A 19,995-nucleotide genomic window follows, 5' to 3' on the forward strand; every position below is an offset into this window, starting at 1 on the left:
TGTAAGCAACAGTGTTGGCAAACTAGAAATACTTTGCAGACTGTCCCCTATTCCCTCCCAGAATGTGATACTGCAGACTTGCTTGAATGTCCCTAGGCATTCCAAATGCTCTAGGCAATTGCTTGTATTGCCTACAGCTAAGACCGGCTCCTTCCACACCATACACAGGATGCAGTATTTGTTGGCTTGTACAGTAACTGAGAAGTGTCTTGTTCCTCATTGTGGACATATGTAGGACAACATGAGGTCCACCTCATTCCTGATGACTGGTGGTCTTGGGTGTGTGCTGTCAGGGAGATAGTGGCAGGAGGTCATGTCCCAGGCATCCAAGATAGTGACAGCCATTCCTTTAAAGGTTGCCCTCATTAATGTGTCCAACTGAAGTGACAGCCAGTCACTGTCATGAACTGTCTTACGGCCCGTGTTGGCTGATTTAATTATCACAGTGGTCTGAGGGCTACGGAAAAGTAAAGATTTAATTGCCTGATGGATCTGCTCCAACCTTTCTAAATAGACTCTTACAGGGAAACTGGTGAAGTGAGCCCATAGGTTCACCAAAACAACAGTATCAGGGCCCCCACCAATCCCAGCCAAGCCGGCTGACTCATAATGAATATTAGAAACCAAAGTCTTGCCAGTTCTTATTGGAAGTCCATGGAACCTCCATCGAATGGCCAGACCAGCATTAGCATCCACAGCAAGCAGAGGTCCTGATGTGCGAAAAACATGCAAGTCTATCACCTTGAGACCTATGAAAATAAAAATATATATTTATTGCAATATGAGCATCATAGAGGCAGTCCAATTTGTAAGTCTTTACACTAGTGCTCTCCCAATCCGTATTCCGTCACTTCTCCAACTGACTAAAAAGGGCATTTCTATTGCAATATGTGTTTAAAGGCGGCGTTGGCAGGAGCGGATTGGGTTGAAAAACCAGCCATTGCCATTTTGAAACAACCTTTCATATTCACAATTGACAGGATTTTCTATCCATTCGTTTGATTTCCACTTATGGTTACATTATCTATCTATCTCGCTGCTCCTCATCTCTGTGGTGCAGACAGCTGCCACTGGAGGACACGGAGCTCCAGTTATAACAAGTACACACACGCACACACACCCTCTATGTACACTGCACCCCCCACCATATACTGGCCCTATGTACACACTGCACCCCCTCCTCCATATACTGCTCCCACCATATACCGCATACTATGCACCAACTCTTCCATATACTGCTCCCACCATATACCGCATACTCTGCACCCCCTCCTCCATATACTGCTCCCACCATATACCGCATACTCTGCACCAACTCTTCCATATACTATGCTGCAACCTCAGGTTACTTGCCATTCTAGCAGCTGGCGCTTGGCTGGGAGACTTGCCCACTCTTTCAGGGGGCCACAAGCGCCACCCAGTTTTTGGAAGCCTCTCGGCCATTCCGGGAGAATAGGCGAGTATGAAGTAGAGGTCTCTACAGAAGAACCTGCCCCATAGATTGTCAATTAATTTTTGTAGAAAAACAAAGTGGAAATCTTACTGGGAATGAACATCTCCAAATACTCAAACCACTGGCGCAGCGTGGAGTCTCCAAACATGTAGATGTCTTTCCCTCTGAGACAGGCAAGAGCATCTGATGAGCGAGGAAAATGGCGCGCTAGACATGTAAGGGATCTCCAGTTGTCACCATAGTAAAAGCCAGAAGGCTGTGCAGGTTTCCGGCCAGGTCTGCAGGCCGAGAGTTTGGAGGTGAGTTCTGCAAGACAGTGGGCAGTGATAGATGAAAAATGGTTTAACTTTGTTCAAACAATTATCCAACATCCCACCATATGATATATGCTGTTGGACCTGAACCACATTTTTACAAGGGCCACTAAATGGGCCTGTTAACCACACTTTGGTTACTATCCTGGAATGTCCTGATCTCCCAAATAAGTAGGCCAGCCTGCCAGATCTGCGCTCTTACCCAGGGTGGTGTGTTCACTGAGGGCACTAAGAAGTCATTTGTGGTGAATTATTTCATCACGGACCATTGCCTGCTGCCCCAATATGAGGGGGATGGGGTTGGGATGACACACTTCACTTTCCATCTGGGTTTCCACCTCCGGCATCTCCCGGAGGGACCAGCTGGTGTTAGCAAATCACTTCTAGATGGGTAAACTGTTTTGTTTAGGTACCCACATAAGAGAGTTTATCCGAAAGCCACAGGGTCTGACCTCCTGGTTGTAGAAATCGGGAGCTCCAGAATAAAATAGTCTTATAGTCACTCAATCAGACAATGTCAATCATGTTAACAAGCTAACTGGACCCCATGGCTTTCTAAACGGACAACTACACGGTGCCACTTCCTATGTGCTGTGTGTACTGTAACTCTTGTATCTATATAAATATTTGCTATTGCCACCAGTGGCGGATTTTACCTATGGGCTGCAGGTCTGCAGCCACTCCACCCCCCCACCCCCCAAATACAATCTATTAACTCATTGAGGGGTCTATTTACTGAGCTTTGGACAGAGAGAAAGCTCCAGCCAACCAGCTCCTAACTGTCAGTTTTCAAACATTGGGGCCGATGTACTGTATTAAACTAGAGAAGGGATAAAGAAGTGATAAAGTAGTGATAAGCGCAAGGTAATAGCTAGAGATGAGCGGGTTCGGTTCTCAGAGAAACGAATCCCCCCAAACTTCACGTTCCGAGCCAGAATCCAAGTATGGCTTGGGTCTTCCCTCCAGACTCGGAAACCAGAAGGAGGCAAAACGTCATCATCCCGCTGTCGGATTCTCGTGGGTTTTGGATTCCATAAAAACAGCCGCGCATCCCCGCCATTTTCACTCCGGACTTGGAGAGTGAGGGAGACAGACCTCTGCCTCTCTCTGTGGGTGATGGCATCGGGTGGGGTCAGTATGTGCTCTGTAGGGGTGCCGTCCTGTCACTGTGGTATCCCTGTGCTGTTAGCTGTGCTGTCCTGGCTGTCACTGGTGTTTCATGTGCTGTTAGGGGGCTGCAGCTGTACATGGGTGTTGCTGTCTTGGCTGTCACTGTGTTGTACAGGGGGCACTGTCCTCCTGTAGGTAGCGAAAATAAATGTACACTGGCCCTGTGTTGTATGCTGTAAAAATTCTTGGGTGCAGTGAAAATAAATGTACACTGGCCCTGTGTTGTATGCTGTAAAAATTCTCGGGTGCAGTGAAAATAAATGTACACTGGCCCTGTGTTGTATGCTGTAAAAACTCTCGGGTGCAGTGAAAATAAATGTACACTGGCCCTGTCTTGGATGCTGTAAAAATTCTCGGGTGCAGTGAAAATAAATGTACACTGGCCCTGTCTTGTATGCTGTAAAAATTCAGGGGTGCAGTGAAAATAAATGTACACTGGCCCTGTCTTGTATGCTGTAAAAATTCACGGGTGCAGTGAAAATAAATGTACACTGGCCCTGTCTCGTATGCTGTAAAAATTCAGGGGAGCAGTGAAAATAAATGTACACTGGCCCTGTCTTGCATTCTGTAAAAATTCAGGGGTGCAGTGAAAATAAATGTACACTGTTCCTGTCTTGTATGCTGTAAAACTTCAGGGGTGCAGTGAAAATAAATGTACACTGGCCCTGTCTTGTATGCTGTAAAACTTCAGGGGTGCAGTGAAAATAAATGTACACTGGCCCTGTCTTGTATGCGGTAAAAATTCAGGGGTGTAGTGAAAATAAATGTACACTGGCCCTGTCTTGTATGCTGTAAAACTTCAGGGGTGCAGTGAAAATAAATGTACACTGGCCCTGTCTTGTATGCTGTAAAACTTCAGGGGTGCAGTGAAAATAAATGTACACTGGCCCTGTCTTGTATGCTGTAAAAATTCAGGGGTGCAGTGAAAATAAATGTACACTGGCCCTGTCTTGTATGCTGTAAAAATTCAGGGGTGCAGTGAAAATAAATGGACACTGGCCCTGTCTTGTATGCTGTAAAAATTCTGGGGTGCAGTGAAAATAAAAGTGCACTGGCCCTGTCTTGTCTGCTGTAAAAATTCTGGGGTGCAGTGAAAATCAATGTACACTGGCCCTGTCTTGTATGCTGTAAAAATTCAGGGGTGCAGTGAAAATAAATGGACACTGGCCCTGTCTTGTATGCTGTAAAAATTCAGGGGTGCAGTGAAAATAAATGTACACTGGCCCTGTGTTGTATGCTGTAAAAATTCTCGGGTGCAGTGAAAATAAATGTACACTGGCCCTGTCTTGTATGCTGTAAAAATTCAGGGGTGCAGTGAAAATAAATGGACACTGGCCCTGTCTTGTATGCTGTAAAAATTCAGGGGTGCAGTGAAAATAAATGTACACTGGCCCTGTCTTGTATGCTGTAAAAATTCAGGGGTGGAGAGAAAATAAATGTACACTGGCCCTGTCTTGCATTCTGTAAAAATTCTGGGGTGCAGTGAAAATAAATGTACACTGGCCCTGTCTTGTATGCTGTAAAAATTCAGGGGTGCAGTGAAAATAAAAGTACACTGGCCCTGTCTTGCATTCTGTAAAAATTCTGGGGTGCAGTGAAAATCAATGTACACTGGCCCTGTCTTGTATGCTGTAAAAATTCAGGGGTGCAGTGAAAATAAATGTACACTGGCCCTGTGTTGTATGCTGTAAAAATTCTCGGGTGCAGTGAAAATAAATGTACACTGGCCCTGTCTTGTATGCTGTAAAAATTCAGGGGTGCAGTGAAAATAAATGTACACTGGCCCTGTCTTGTATGCTGTAAAACTTCAGGGGTGCAGTGAAAATAAATGTACACTGGCCCTGTCTTGTATGCTGTAAAACTTCAGGGGTGCAGTGAAAATAAATGTACACTGGCCCTGTCTTGTATGCGGTAAAAATTCAGGGGTGGAGTGAAAATAAATGTACACTGGCCCTGTCTTGTATGCTGTAAAAATTCAGGGGTGTAGTGAAAATAAATGTACACTGGCCCTGTCTCGTATGCTGTAAAATTTCAGGGGTGGAGTGAAAATAAATGTACACTGGCCCTGTCTTGTATGCTGTAAAAATTCAGGGGTGGAGTGAAAATAAATGTACACTGGCCCTGTCTTGCATTCTGTAAAAATTCTGGGGTGCAGTGAAAATAAATGTACACTGGCCCTGTGTTGTATGCTGTAAAAACTCTCGGGTGCAGTGAAAATAAATGTACACTGGCCCTGTCTTGGATGCTGTAAAAATTCTCGGGTGCAGTGAAAATAAATGTACACTGGCCCTGTCTTGTATGCTGTAAAAATTCAGGGGTGCAGTGAAAATAAATGTACACTGGCCCTGTCTTGTATGCTGTAAAAATTCACGGGTGCAGTGAAAATAAATGTACACTGGCCCTGTCTCGTATGCTGTAAAAATTCAGGGGAGCAGTGAAAATAAATGTACACTGGCCCTGTCTTGCATTCTGTAAAAATTCAGGGGTGCAGTGAAAATAAATGTACACTGTTCCTGTCTTGTATGCTGTAAAACTTCAGGGGTGCAGTGAAAATAAATGTACACTGGCCCTGTCTTGTATGCTGTAAAACTTCAGGGGTGCAGTGAAAATAAATGTACACTGGCCCTGTCTTGTATGCGGTAAAAATTCAGGGGTGTAGTGAAAATAAATGTACACTGGCCCTGTCTTGTATGCTGTAAAACTTCAGGGGTGCAGTGAAAATAAATGTACACTGGCCCTGTCTTGTATGCTGTAAAACTTCAGGGGTGCAGTGAAAATAAATGTACACTGGCCCTGTCTTGTATGCTGTAAAAATTCAGGGGTGCAGTGAAAATAAATGTACACTGGCCCTGTCTTGTATGCTGTAAAAATTCAGGGGTGCAGTGAAAATAAATGGACACTGGCCCTGTCTTGTATGCTGTAAAAATTCTGGGGTGCAGTGAAAATAAAAGTGCACTGGCCCTGTCTTGTCTGCTGTAAAAATTCTGGGGTGCAGTGAAAATCAATGTACACTGGCCCTGTCTTGTATGCTGTAAAAATTCAGGGGTGCAGTGAAAATAAATGGACACTGGCCCTGTCTTGTATGCTGTAAAAATTCAGGGGTGCAGTGAAAATAAATGTACACTGGCCCTGTGTTGTATGCTGTAAAAATTCTCGGGTGCAGTGAAAATAAATGTACACTGGCCCTGTCTTGTATGCTGTAAAAATTCAGGGGTGCAGTGAAAATAAATGGACACTGGCCCTGTCTTGTATGCTGTAAAAATTCAGGGGTGCAGTGAAAATAAATGTACACTGGCCCTGTCTTGTATGCTGTAAAAATTCAGGGGTGGAGAGAAAATAAATGTACACTGGCCCTGTCTTGCATTCTGTAAATATTCTGGGGTGCAGTGAAAATAAATGTACACTGGCCCTGTCTTGTATGCTGTAAAAATTCAGGGGTGCAGTGAAAATAAAAGTACACTGGCCCTGTCTTGCATTCTGTAAAAATTCTGGGGTGCAGTGAAAATCAATGTACACTGGCCCTGTCTTGTATGCTGTAAAAATTCAGGGGTGCAGTGAAAATAAATGTACACTGGCCCTGTGTTGTATGCTGTAAAAATTCTCGGGTGCAGTGAAAATAAATGTACACTGGCCCTGTCTTGTATGCTGTAAAAATTCAGGGGTGCAGTGAAAATAAATGTACACTGGCCCTGTCTTGTATGCTGTAAAACTTCAGGGGTGCAGTGAAAATAAATGTACACTGGCCCTGTCTTGTATGCTGTAAAACTTCAGGGGTGCAGTGAAAATAAATGTACACTGGCCCTGTCTTGTATGCTGTAAAAATTCAGGGGTGGAGAGAAAATAAATGTACACTGGCCCTGTCTTGCATTCTGTAAAAATTCTGGGGTGCAGTGAAAATAAATGTACACTGGCCCTGTCTTGTATGCTGTAAAAATTCAGGGGTGCAGTGAAAATAAAAGTACACTGGCCCTGTCTTGCATTCTGTAAAAATTCTGGGGTGCAGTGAAAATCAATGTACACTGGCCCTGTCTTGTATGCTGTAAAAATTCAGGGGTGCAGTGAAAATAAATGTACACTGGCCCTGTGTTGTATGCTGTAAAAATTCTCGGGTGCAGTGAAAATAAATGTACACTGGCCCTGTCTTGTATGCTGTAAAAATTCAGGGGTGCAGTGAAAATAAATGTACACTGGCCCTGTCTTGTATGCTGTAAAACTTCAGGGGTGCAGTGAAAATAAATGTACACTGGCCCTGTCTTGTATGCTGTAAAACTTCAGGGGTGCAGTGAAAATAAATGTACACTGGCCCTGTCTTGTATGCGGTAAAAATTCAGGGGTGGAGTGAAAATAAATGTACACTGGCCCTGTCTTGTATGCTGTAAAAATTCAGGGGTGTAGTGAAAATAAATGTACACTGGCCCTGTCTCGTATGCTGTAAAATTTCAGGGGTGGAGTGAAAATAAATGTACACTGGCCCTGTCTTGTATGCTGTAAAAATTCAGGGGTGGAGTGAAAATAAATGTACACTGGCCCTGTCTTGCATTCTGTAAAAATTCTGGGGTGCAGTGAAAATAAATGTACACTGGCCCTGTGTTGTATGCTGTAAAAACTCTCGGGTGCAGTGAAAATAAATGTACACTGGCCCTGTCTTGGATGCTGTAAAAATTCTCGGGTGCAGTGAAAATAAATGTACACTGGCCCTGTCTTGTATGCTGTAAAAATTCAGGGGTGCAGTGAAAATAAATGTACACTGGCCCTGTCTTGTATGCTGTAAAAATTCACGGGTGCAGTGAAAATAAATGTACACTGGCCCTGTCTCGTATGCTGTAAAAATTCAGGGGAGCAGTGAAAATAAATGTACACTGGCCCTGTCTTGCATTCTGTAAAAATTCAGGGGTGCAGTGAAAATAAATGTACACTGTTCCTGTCTTGTATGCTGTAAAACTTCAGGGGTGCAGTGAAAATAAATGTACACTGGCCCTGTCTTGTATGCTGTAAAACTTCAGGGGTGCAGTGAAAATAAATGTACACTGGCCCTGTCTTGTATGCGGTAAAAATTCAGGGGTGTAGTGAAAATAAATGTACACTGGCCCTGTCTTGTATGCTGTAAAACTTCAGGGGTGCAGTGAAAATAAATGTACACTGGCCCTGTCTTGTATGCTGTAAAACTTCAGGGGTGCAGTGAAAATAAATGTACACTGGCCCTGTCTTGTATGCTGTAAAAATTCAGGGGTGCAGTGAAAATAAATGTACACTGGCCCTGTCTTGTATGCTGTAAAAATTCAGGGGTGCAGTGAAAATAAATGGACACTGGCCCTGTCTTGTATGCTGTAAAAATTCTGGGGTGCAGTGAAAATAAAAGTGCACTGGCCCTGTCTTGTCTGCTGTAAAAATTCTGGGGTGCAGTGAAAATCAATGTACACTGGCCCTGTCTTGTATGCTGTAAAAATTCAGGGGTGCAGTGAAAATAAATGGACACTGGCCCTGTCTTGTATGCTGTAAAAATTCAGGGGTGCAGTGAAAATAAATGTACACTGGCCCTGTGTTGTATGCTGTAAAAATTCTCGGGTGCAGTGAAAATAAATGTACACTGGCCCTGTCTTGTATGCTGTAAAAATTCAGGGGTGCAGTGAAAATAAATGGACACTGGCCCTGTCTTGTATGCTGTAAAAATTCAGGGGTGCAGTGAAAATAAATGTACACTGGCCCTGTCTTGTATGCTGTAAAAATTCAGGGGTGGAGAGAAAATAAATGTACACTGGCCCTGTCTTGCATTCTGTAAAAATTCTGGGGTGCAGTGAAAATAAATGTACACTGGCCCTGTCTTGTATGCTGTAAAAATTCAGGGGTGCAGTGAAAATAAAAGTACACTGGCCCTGTCTTGCATTCTGTAAAAATTCTGGGGTGCAGTGAAAATCAATGTACACTGGCCCTGTCTTGTATGCTGTAAAAATTCAGGGGTGCAGTGAAAATAAATGTACACTGGCCCTGTGTTGTATGCTGTAAAAATTCTCGGGTGCAGTGAAAATAAATGTACACTGGCCCTGTCTTGTATGCTGTAAAAATTCAGGGGTGCAGTGAAAATAAATGTACACTGGCCCTGTCTTGTATGCTGTAAAACTTCAGGGGTGCAGTGAAAATAAATGTACACTGGCCCTGTCTTGTATGCTGTAAAACTTCAGGGGTGCAGTGAAAATAAATGTACACTGGCCCTGTCTTGTATGCGGTAAAAATTCAGGGGTGGAGTGAAAATAAATGTACACTGGCCCTGTCTTGTATGCTGTAAAAATTCAGGGGTGTAGTGAAAATAAATGTACACTGGCCCTGTCTCGTATGCTGTAAAATTTCAGGGGTGGAGTGAAAATAAATGTACACTGGCCCTGTCTTGTATGCTGTAAAAATTCAGGGGTGGAGTGAAAATAAATGTACACTGGCCCTGTCTTGCATTCTGTAAAAATTCTGGGGTGCAGTGAAAATAAATGTACACTGGTCCTGTGTTGTATGCTGTAAAAATTCTCGGGTGCAGTGAAAATAAATGTACACTGGCCCTGTCTTGCATTCTGTAAAAATTCTGGGGTGCAGTGAAAATAAATGTACACTGGCCCTGTCTTTTATGCTGTAAAAATTCAGGGGTGGAGAGAAAATAAATGTACACTGGCCCTGTCTTGCATTCTGTAAAAATTCTGGGGTGCAGTGAAAATAAATGTACACTGGCCCTGTCTTGTATGCTGTAAAAATTCAGGGGTGCAGTGAAAATAAATGTACACTGGCCCTGTCTTGTATGCGGTAAAAATTCAGGGGTGTAGTGAAAATAAATGTACACTGGCCCTGTCTTGTATGCTGTAAAACTTCAGGGGTGCAGTGAAAATAAATGTACACTGGCCCTGTCTTGTATGCTGTAAAAATTCAGGGGTGCAGTGAAAATACATGTACACTGGCCCTGTCTTGTATGCTGTAAAAATTCAGGGGTGCAGTGAAAATAAATGGACACTGGCCCTGTCTTGTATGCTGTAAAAATTCTGGGGTGCAGTGAAAATAAAAGTACACTGGCCCTGTCTTGTCTGCTGTAAAATTCTGGGGTGCAGTGAAAATCAATGTACACTGGCCCTGTCTTGTATGCTGTAAAAATTCAGGGGTGCAGTTAAAATAAATGTACACTGGCCCTGTGTTGTATGCTGTAAAAATTCTCGGGTGCAGTGAAAATAAATGTACACTGGCCCTGTTTTGTATGCTGTAAAAATTCAGGGGTGCAGTGAAAATAAATGTACACTGGCCCTGTCTTGAATGCTGTAAAAATTCAGGGGTGCAGTGAAAATAAATGGACACTGGCCCTGTCTTGTATGCTGTAAAAATTCTGGGGTGCAGTGAAAATAAATGTACACTGGCCCTGTCTTGTATGCTGTAAAAATTCAGGGGTGGAGTGAAAATCAATGTACACTGTTCCTGTCTTGTATGCTGTAAAAATTCAGGGGAGCAGTGAAAATAAAAGTACACTGGCCCTGTCTTGCATTCTGTAAAAATTCAGGGGTGCAGTGAAAATAAATGTACACTGTTCCTGTCTTGTATGCTGTAAAAATTCAGGGGTGCAGTGAAAATAAATGTACACTGGCCCTGTCTTGTATGCTGTAAAACTTCAGGGGTGCAGTTAAAATAAATGTACACTGGTCTTGTCTTGTATGCGGTAAAAATTCAGGGGTGTAGTGAAAATAAATGTACACTGACCCTGTCTTGTATGCTGTAAAACTTCAGGGGTGCAGTGAAAATAAATGTATACTGGCCCTGTCTTGTATGCGGTAAAAATTCAGGGGTGTAGTGAAAATAAATGTACACTGGCCCTGTCTTGTATGCTGTAAAACTTCAGGGGTGCAGTGAAAATAAATGTACACTGGCCCTGTCTTGTATGCTGTAAAAATTCAGGGGTGCAGTGAAAATAAATGTACACTGGCCCTGTCTTGTATGCTGTAAAAATTCAGGGGTGCAGTGAAAGTAAATGGACACTGGCCCTGTCTTGTATGCTGTAAAAATTCTGGGGTGCAGTGAAAATAAAAGTACACTGGCTCTGTCTTGTCTGCTGTAAAAATTCTGGGGTGCAGTGAAAATCAATGTACACTGGCCCTCTCTTGTATGCTGTAAAAATTCAGGGGTGGAGTGAAAATAAATGTACACTGTTCCTGTCTTGTATGCTGTAAAAATTCAGGGGAGCAGTGAAAATAAAAGTACACTGGCCCTGTCTTGCATTCTGTAAAAATTCAGGGGTGCAGTGAAAATAAATGTACACTGTTCCTGTCTTGTATGCTGTAAAAATTCAGGGGTGCAGTGAAAATAAATGTACACTGTTCCTGTCTTGTATGCTGTAAAAATTCAGGGGTGCAGTGAAAATAAATGTACACTGGCCCTGTCTTGTATGCTGTAAAACTTCAGGGGTGCAGTGAAAATAAATGTACACTGGTCCTGTCTTGTATGCGGTAAAAATTCAGGGGTGTAGTGAAAATAAATGTACACTGGCCCTGTCTTGTATGCTGTAAAACTTCAGGGGTGCAGTGAAAATAAATGTACACTGGCCCTGTCTTGTATGCGGTAAAAATTCAGGGGTGGAGTGAAAATAAATGTACACTGGCCCTGTCTCGTATGCTGTAAAAATTCAGGGGTGGAGTGAAAATAAATGTACACTGGCCCTGTCTTGCATTCTGTAAAAATTCTGGGGTGCAGTGAAAATAAATGTACACTGGCCCTGTCTCGTATGCTGTAAAATTTCAGGGGTGGAGTGAAAATAAATGTACACTGGCCCTGTCTTGTATGCTGTAAAAATTCAGGGGTGGAGAGAAAATAAATGTACACTGGCCCTGTCTTGCATTCTGTAAAAATGCTGGGGTGCAGTGAAAATAAATGTACACTGGCCCTGTCTTGTATGCAGTAAAAATTCAGGGGTGCAGTGAAAATAAATGTACACTGGTCCTGTCTTGTATGCTGTAAAAATTCAGGGGTGCAGTGAAAATAAATGTACACTGGTCCTGTCTTGTATGCTGTAAAAATTCAGGGGTGCAGTGAAAATAAATGTACACTGGCCCTGTCTTGTATGCTGTAAAACTTCAGGGGTGCAGTGAAAATAAATGTACACTGGTCCTGTCTTGTATGCGGTAAAAATTCAGGGGTGTAGTGAAAATAAATGTACACTGGCCCTGTTTTGTATGCTGTAAAACTTCAGGGGTGCAGTGAAAATAAATGTACACTGGCCCTGTCGTGTATGCGGTAAAAATTCAGGGGTGGAGTGAAAATAAATGTACACTGGCCCTGTCTTGTATGCTGTAAAAATTCAGGGGTGTAGTGAAAATAAATGTACACTGGCCCTGTCTCGTATGCTGTAAAAATTCAGGGGTGGAGTGAAAATAAATGTACACTGGCCCTGTCTTGCATTCTGTAAAAATTCTGGGGTGCAGTGAAAATAAATGTACACTGGTCCTGTGTTGTATGCTGTAAAAATTCTCGGGTGCAGTGAAAATAAATGTACACTGGCCCTGTCTTGCATTCTGTAAAAATTCTGGGGTGCAGTGAAAATAAATGTACACTGGCCCTGTCTTTTATGCTGTAAAAATTCAGGGGTGGAGAGAAAATAAATGTACACTGGCCCTGTCTTGCATTCTGTAAAAATTCTGGGGTGCAGTGAAAATAAATGTACACTGGCCCTGTCTTGTATGCTGTAAAAATTCAGGGGTGCAGTGAAAATAAATGTACACTGGCCCTGTCTTGTATGCGGTAAAAATTCAGGGGTGTAGTGAAAATAAATGTACACTGGCCCTGTCTTGTATGCTGTAAAACTTCAGGGGTGCAGTGAAAATAAATGTACACTGGCCCTGTCTTGTATGCTGTAAAAATTCAGGGGTGCAGTGAAAATACATGTACACTGGCCCTGTCTTGTATGCTGTAAAAATTCAGGGGTGCAGTGAAAATAAATGGACACTGGCCCTGTCTTGTATGCTGTAAAAATTCTGGGGTGCAGTGAAAATAAAAGTACACTGGCCCTGTCTTGTCTGCTGTAAAATTCTGGGGTGCAGTGAAAATCAATGTACACTGGCCCTGTCTTGTATGCTGTAAAAATTCAGGGGTGCAGTTAAAATAAATGTACACTGGCCCTGTGTTGTATGCTGTAAAAATTCTCGGGTGCAGTGAAAATAAATGTACACTGGCCCTGTTTTGTATGCTGTAAAAATTCAGGGGTGCAGTGAAAATAAATGTACACTGGCCCTGTCTTGAATGCTGTAAAAATTCAGGGGTGCAGTGAAAATAAATGGACACTGGCCCTGTCTTGTATGCTGTAAAAATTCTGGGGTGCAGTGAAAATAAATGTACACTGGCCCTGTCTTGTATGCTGTAAAAATTCAGGGGTGGAGTGAAAATCAATGTACACTGTTCCTGTCTTGTATGCTGTAAAAATTCAGGGGAGCAGTGAAAATAAAAGTACACTGGCCCTGTCTTGCATTCTGTAAAAATTCAGGGGTGCAGTGAAAATAAATGTACACTGTTCCTGTCTTGCATTCTGTAAAAATTCAGGGGTGCAGTGAAAATAAATGTACACTGTTCCTGTCTTGTATGCTGTAAAAATTCAGGGGTGCAGTGAAAATAAATGTACACTGTTCCTGTCTTGTATGCTGTAAAAATTCAGGGGTGCAGTGAAAATAAATGTACACTGGCCCTGTCTTGTATGCTGTAAAACTTCAGGGGTGCAGTGAAAATAAATGTACACTGGTCCTGTCTTGTATGCGGTAAAAATTCAGGGGTGTAGTGAAAATAAATGTACACTGGCCCTGTCTTGTATGCTGTAAAACTTCAGGGGTGCAGTGAAAATAAATGTACACTGGCCCTGTCTTGTATGCGGTAAAAATTCAGGGGTGGAGTGAAAATAAATGTACACTGGCCCTGTCTCGTATGCTGTAAAAATTCAGGGGTGGAGTGAAAATAAATGTACACTGGCCCTGTCTTGCATTCTGTAAAAATTCTGGGGTGCAGTGAAAATAAATGTACACTGGCCCTGTCTCGTATGCTGTAAAATTTCAGGGGTGGAGTGAAAATAAATGTACACTGGCCCTGTCTTGTATGCTGTAAAAATTCAGGGGTGGAGAGAAAATAAATGTACACTGGCCCTGTCTTGCATTCTGTAAAAATGCTGGGGTGCAGTGAAAATAAATGTACACTGGCCCTGTCTTGTATGCAGTAAAAATTCAGGGGTGCAGTGAAAATAAATGTACACTGGTCCTGTCTTGTATGCTGTAAAAATTCAGGGGTGCAGTGAAAATAAATGTACACTGGTCCTGTCTTGTATGCTGTAAAAATTCAGGGGTGCAGTGAAAATAAATGTACACTGGCCCTGTCTTGTATGCTGTAAAACTTCAGGGGTGCAGTGAAAATAAATGTACACTGGTCCTGTCTTGTATGCGGTAAAAATTCAGGGGTGTAGTGAAAATAAATGTACACTGGCCCTGTTTTGTATGCTGTAAAACTTCAGGGGTGCAGTGAAAATAAATGTACACTGGCCCTGTCGTGTATGCGGTAAAAATTCAGGGGTGGAGTGAAAATAAATGTACACTGGCCCTGTCTTGTATGCTGTAAAAATTCAGGGGTGTAGTGAAAATAAATGTACACTGGCCCTGTCTCGTATGCTGTAAAATTTCAGGGGTGGAGTGAAAATAAATGTACACTGGCCCTGTCTTGTATGCTGTAAAAATTCAGGGGTGGAGTGAAAATAAATGTACACTGGCCCTGTCTTGTATTCTGTAAAAATTCTGGGGAGCAGTGAAAATAAATGTACACTGGCACTGTCTTGTATGCGGTAAAAATTCAGGGGTGCAGTGAAAATAAATGTACACTGGTCCTGTCTTGTATGCTGTAAAAATTCAGGGGTGCAGTGAAAACAAATGTACACTGTTCCTGTCTTGTATGCTGTAAAAATTCAGGGGTTCAGTGAAAATAAATGTACACCGGCCCTGTCTTGTATGCGGTAAAAATTCAGGGGTGCAGTGAAAATAAATGTACACTGGTCCTGTCTTGTATGTGATAAAAATTCAGGGGTGCAGTGAAAATAAATGTACACTGACCCTGTCTTGCATTCTGTAAAAATTCTGGGGTGGAGTAAAAATAAATGTACACTGGCACTGTCTTGTATGCGGTAAAAATTCAGGGGTGCAGTGAAAATAAATGTACACTGGTCTTGTCTTGTATGCTGTAAAAATTCAGGGGTGCAGTGAAAATAAATATACACTGTTCCTGTCTTGTATGCTGTAAAAATTCAGGGGTTCAGTGAAAATAAATGTACACCGGCCCTGTCTTGTATGCGGTAAAAATTCAGGGGTGCAGTGAAAATAAATGTACACTGGCCCTGTCTTGTATGCTGTAGTAATTCAGGGGTGTAGTGAAAATAAAAGTACACTGACCCTGTCTTGCATTCTGTAAAAATTCTGGGGTGCAGTGAAAATAAATGTACACTGGCCCTGTCTTGTATGCTCTAAAAATTCAAGGGTGGAGTGAAAATAAATGTACACTGACCCTGTCTTGCATTCTGTAAAAATTCTGGGGTGCAGTGAAAATAAATGTACACTGGCCCTGTCTTGTATGCTGTAAAAATTCAAGGGTGGAGTGAAAATAAATGTACACTGGCCCTGTCTTGCATTCTGTAAAAATTCTGGGGTGCAGTGAAAATAAATGTACACTGGCCCTGTCTTGTATGCTGTAAAAATTCAGGGGTGCAGTGAAAATAAATGTACACTGGCCCTGTCTTGTCTGCTGTAAAAATTCTGGGGTGCCGTGAAAATCAATGTACACTGGCCCTGTCTTGTATGCTGTAAAAATTCAGGGGTGCAACGAAAATACATTTACACTGGCCTGTCTTGCATTCTGTAAAAATTCAGGGGTGCAGTGAAAATAAATGTACACTGGCCCTGTCTTGTATGCTCTAAAAATTCAAGGGTGGAGTGAAAATAAATGTACACTGACCCTGTCTTGCATTCTGTAAAAATTCTGGGGTGCAGTGAAAATAAATGTACACTGGCCCTGTCTTGTATGCTGTAAAAATTCAAGGGTGGAGTGAAAATAAATGTACACTGGCCCTGTCTTGCATTCTGTAAAAATTCTGGGGTGCAGTGAAAATAAATGTACACTGGCCCTGTCTTGTATGCTGTAAAAATTCAGGGGTGCAGTGAAAATAAATGTACACTGGCCCTGTCTTGTCTGCTGTAAAAATTCTGGGGTGCCGTGAAAATCAATGTACACTGGCCCTGTCTTGTATGCTGTAAAAATTCAGGGGTGGAGTGAAAATAAATGTACACTGGTCCTGTCTTGTATGTGGTAAAAATTCAGGGGTGTAGTGAAAATAAATGTACACTGGCCCTGTCTTGTATGCTGTAAAACTTCAGGGGTGCAGTGAAAATAAATGTACACTGGCCCTGTCTTGTATGCTGTAAAAATTCAGGGGTGGAGTGAAAATAAATGTACACTGGCCCTGTCTTGCATTCTGTAAAAATTCTGGGGTGCAGTGAAAATAAATGTACACTGGCCCTGTCTCGTATGCTGTAAAATTTCAGGGGTGGAGTGAAAATAAATGTACACTGGCCCTGTCTTGTATGCTGTAAAAATTCAGGGGTGGAGTGAAAATAAATGTACACTGGCCCTGTCTTGCATTCTGTAAAAATTCTGGGGTGCAGTGAAAATAAATGTACACTGGCCCTGTCTTGTATGCGGTAAAAATTCAGGGGTGCAGTGAAAATAAATGTACACTGGTCCTGTCTTGTATGCTGTAAAAATTCAGGGGTGCAGTGAAAATAAATGTACACTGGTCCTGTCTTGTATGCTGTAAAAATTCAGGGGTGCAGTGAAAATAAATGTACACTGGCCCTGTCTTGTATGCTGTAAAACTTCAGGGGTGCAGTGAAAATAAATGTACACTGGTCCTGTCTTGTATGCGGTAAAAATTCAGGGGTGTAGTGAAAATAAATGTACACTGGCCCTGTCTTGTATGCTGTAAAACTTCAGGGGTGCAGTGAAAATAAATGTACACTGGCCCTGTCTTGTATGCGGTAAAAATTCAGGGGTGGAGTGAAAATAAATGTACACTGGCCCTGTCTTGTATGCTGTAAAAATTCAGGGGTGTAGTGAAAATAAATGTACACTGGCCCTGTCTCGTATGCTGTAAAATTTCAGGGGTGGAGTGAAAATAAATGTACACTGGCCCTGTCTTGTATGCTGTAAAAATTCAGGGGTGGAGCTAAAATAAATGTACACTGGTCCTGTCTTGTATGCTGTAAAAATTCAGGGGTGCAGTGAAAATAAATGTACACTGTTCCTGTCTTGTATGCTGTAAAAATTCAGGGGTGCAGTGAAAATAAATGTACACTGTACCTGTCTTGTATGCTGTAAAAATTCAGGGGTGCAGTGAAAATAAATGTACACCGGCCCTGTCTTGTATGCGGTAAAAATTCAGGGGTGCAGTGAAAATAAATGTACACTGGTCCTGTCTTGTATGTGATAAAAATTCAGGGGTGCAGTGAAAATAAATGTACACTGGACCTGTCTTGGATGCTGTAAAAATTCAGGGGTGCAGTGAAATAAATGTACACTGGCCCTGTCTTGTATGCTGTAGTAATTCAGGGGTGTAGTGAAAATAAAACTACACAGGCCCTGTCTTGTATGCTGTAAAAATTCAGGGGTGCAACGAAAATACATTTACACTGGCCTGTCTTGCATTCTGTAAAAATTCAGGGGTGGAGTGAAAATAAATGTACACTGGCCCTGTCTTGCATTCTGTAAAAATTCTGGGGTGCAGTGAAAATAAATGTACACTGGCCCTGTCTCGTATGCTGTAAAATTTCAGGGGTGGAGTGAAAATAAATGTACACTGGCCCTGTCTCGTATGCTGTAAAAATTCAGGGGGCAGTGAAAATAAATGTACACTGGCCCTGTCTTGCATTCTGTAAAAATTCAGGGGTGCAGTGAAAATAAATGTACACTGTTCCTGTCTTGTATGCTGTAAAAATTCAGGGGTGCAGTGAAAATAAATGTACACTGGCCCTGTCTTGTATGCTGTAAAACTTCAGGGGTGCAGTGAAAATAAATGTACACTGGCCCTGTCTTGTATGCGGTAAAAATTCAGGGGTGTAGTGAAAATAAATGTACACTGGCCCTGTCTTGTATGCTGTAAAACTTCAGGGGTGCAGTGAAAATAAATGTACACTGGCCCTGTCTTGTATGCTGTAAAAATTCAGGGGTGCAGTGAAAATAAATGTACACTGGCCCTGTCTTGTATGCTGTAAAAATTCAGGGGTGCAGTGAAAATAAATGGACACTGGCCCTGTCTTGTATGCTGTAAAAATTCTGGGGTGCAGTGAAAATAAAAGTACACTGGCCCTGTCTTGTCTGCTGTAAAAATTCTGGGGTGCAGTGAAAATCAATGTACACTGGCCCTGTCTTGTATGCTGTAAAAATTCAGGGGTGCAGTTAAAATAAATGTACACTGGCCCTGTGTTGTATGCTGTAAAAATTCTCGGGTGCAGTGAAAATAAATGTACACTGGCCCTGTCTTGTATGCTGTAAAAATTCAGGGGTGCAGTGAAAATAAATGTACACTGGCCCTGTGTTGTATGCTGTAAAAATTCTCGGGTGCAGTGAAAATAAATGGACACTGGCCCTGTCTTGTATTCTGTAAAAATTCTGGGGAGCAGTGAAAATAAATGTACACTGGCACTGTCTTGTATGCGGTAAAAATTCAGGGGTGCAGTGAAAATAAATGTACACTGGTCCTGTCTTGTATGCTGTAAAAATTCAGGGGTGCAGTGAAAATAAATATACACTGTTCCTGTCTTGTATGCTGTAAAAATTCAGGGGTGCAGTGAAAATAAATGTACACTGTTCCTGTCTTGTATGCTGTAAAAATTCAGGGGTTCAGTGAAAATAAATGTACACCGGCCCTGTCTTGTATGCGGTAAAAATTCAGGGGTGCAGTGAAAATAAATGTACACTGGCCCTGTCTTGTATGCTGTAAAAATTCAGGGGTTCAGTGAAAATAAATGTACACCGGCCCTGTCTTGTATGCGGTAAAAATTCAGGGGTGCAGTGAAAATAAATGTACACTGGTCCTGTCTTGTATGTGATAAAAATTCAGGGGTGCAGTGAAAATAAATGTACACTGACCCTGTCTTGCATTCTGTAAAAATTCTGGGGTGCAGTAAAAATAAATGTACACTGGCACTGTCTTGTATGCGGTAAAAATTCAGGGGTGCAGTGAAAATAAATGTACACTGGTCTTGTCTTGTATGCTGTAAAAATTCAGGGGTGCAGTGAAAATAAATATACACTGTTCCTGTCTTGTATGCTGTAAAAATTCAGGGGTTCAGTGAAAATAAATGTACACCGGCCCTGTCTTGTATGCGGTAAAAATTCAGGGGTGCAGTGAAAATAAATGTACACTGGCCCTGTCTTGTATGCTGTAGTAATTCAGGGGTGTAGTGAAAATAAAAGTACACAGGCCCTGTCTTGTATGCTGTAAAAATTCAGGGGTGCAACGAAAATACATTTACACTGGCCTGTCTTGCATTCTGTAAAAATTCAGGGGTGCAGTGAAAATAAATGTACACTGGCCCTGTCTTGTATGCTCTAAAAATTCAAGGGTGGAGTGAAAATAAATGTACACTGACCCTGTCTTGCATTCTGTAAAAATTCTGGGGTGCAGTGAAAATAAATGTACACTGGCCCTGTCTTGTATGCTGTAAAAATTCAAGGGTGGAGTGAAAATAAATGTACACTGGCCCTGTCTTGCATTCTGTAAAAATTCTGGGGTGCAGTGAAAATAAATGTACACTGGCCCTGTCTTGTATGCTGTAAAAATTCAGGGGTGCAGTGAAAATAAATGTACACTGGCCCTGTCTTGTCTGCTGTAAAAATTCTGGGGTGCCGTGAAAATCAATGTACACTGGCCCTGTCTTGTATGCTGTAAAAATTCAGGGGTGGAGTGAAAATAAATGTACACTGGTCCTGTCTTGTATGCGGTAAAAATTCAGGGGTGTAGTGAAAATAAATGTA

At 42.2% G+C, this 19,995-nt stretch overlaps 1 protein-coding gene across 1 annotated transcript in view; it reads right to left on the minus strand.

The window, feature by feature from the left end:
• Window positions 1-216: 216 nt before the first annotated feature.
• Window positions 217-19,995, minus strand: part of LOC134934799 (NXPE family member 3-like) — a 108,322-nt gene continuing 88,543 nt past the window's right edge. Inside the window, exons 4-5 of the mRNA XM_063930156.1 lie at window positions 1,544-1,759; window positions 217-749 (exon numbers count right to left, since the gene is read on the minus strand). Coding sequence (XP_063786226.1) covers window positions 217-749; window positions 1,544-1,759 — 749 coding nt within the window. The remainder of the gene's footprint in view (window positions 750-1,543; window positions 1,760-19,995) is intronic.

This window comes from Pseudophryne corroboree, chromosome 6 (assembly GCF_028390025.1).
Source record: "Pseudophryne corroboree isolate aPseCor3 chromosome 6, aPseCor3.hap2, whole genome shotgun sequence".
Taxonomy (NCBI): domain Eukaryota; kingdom Metazoa; phylum Chordata; class Amphibia; order Anura; family Myobatrachidae; genus Pseudophryne; species Pseudophryne corroboree.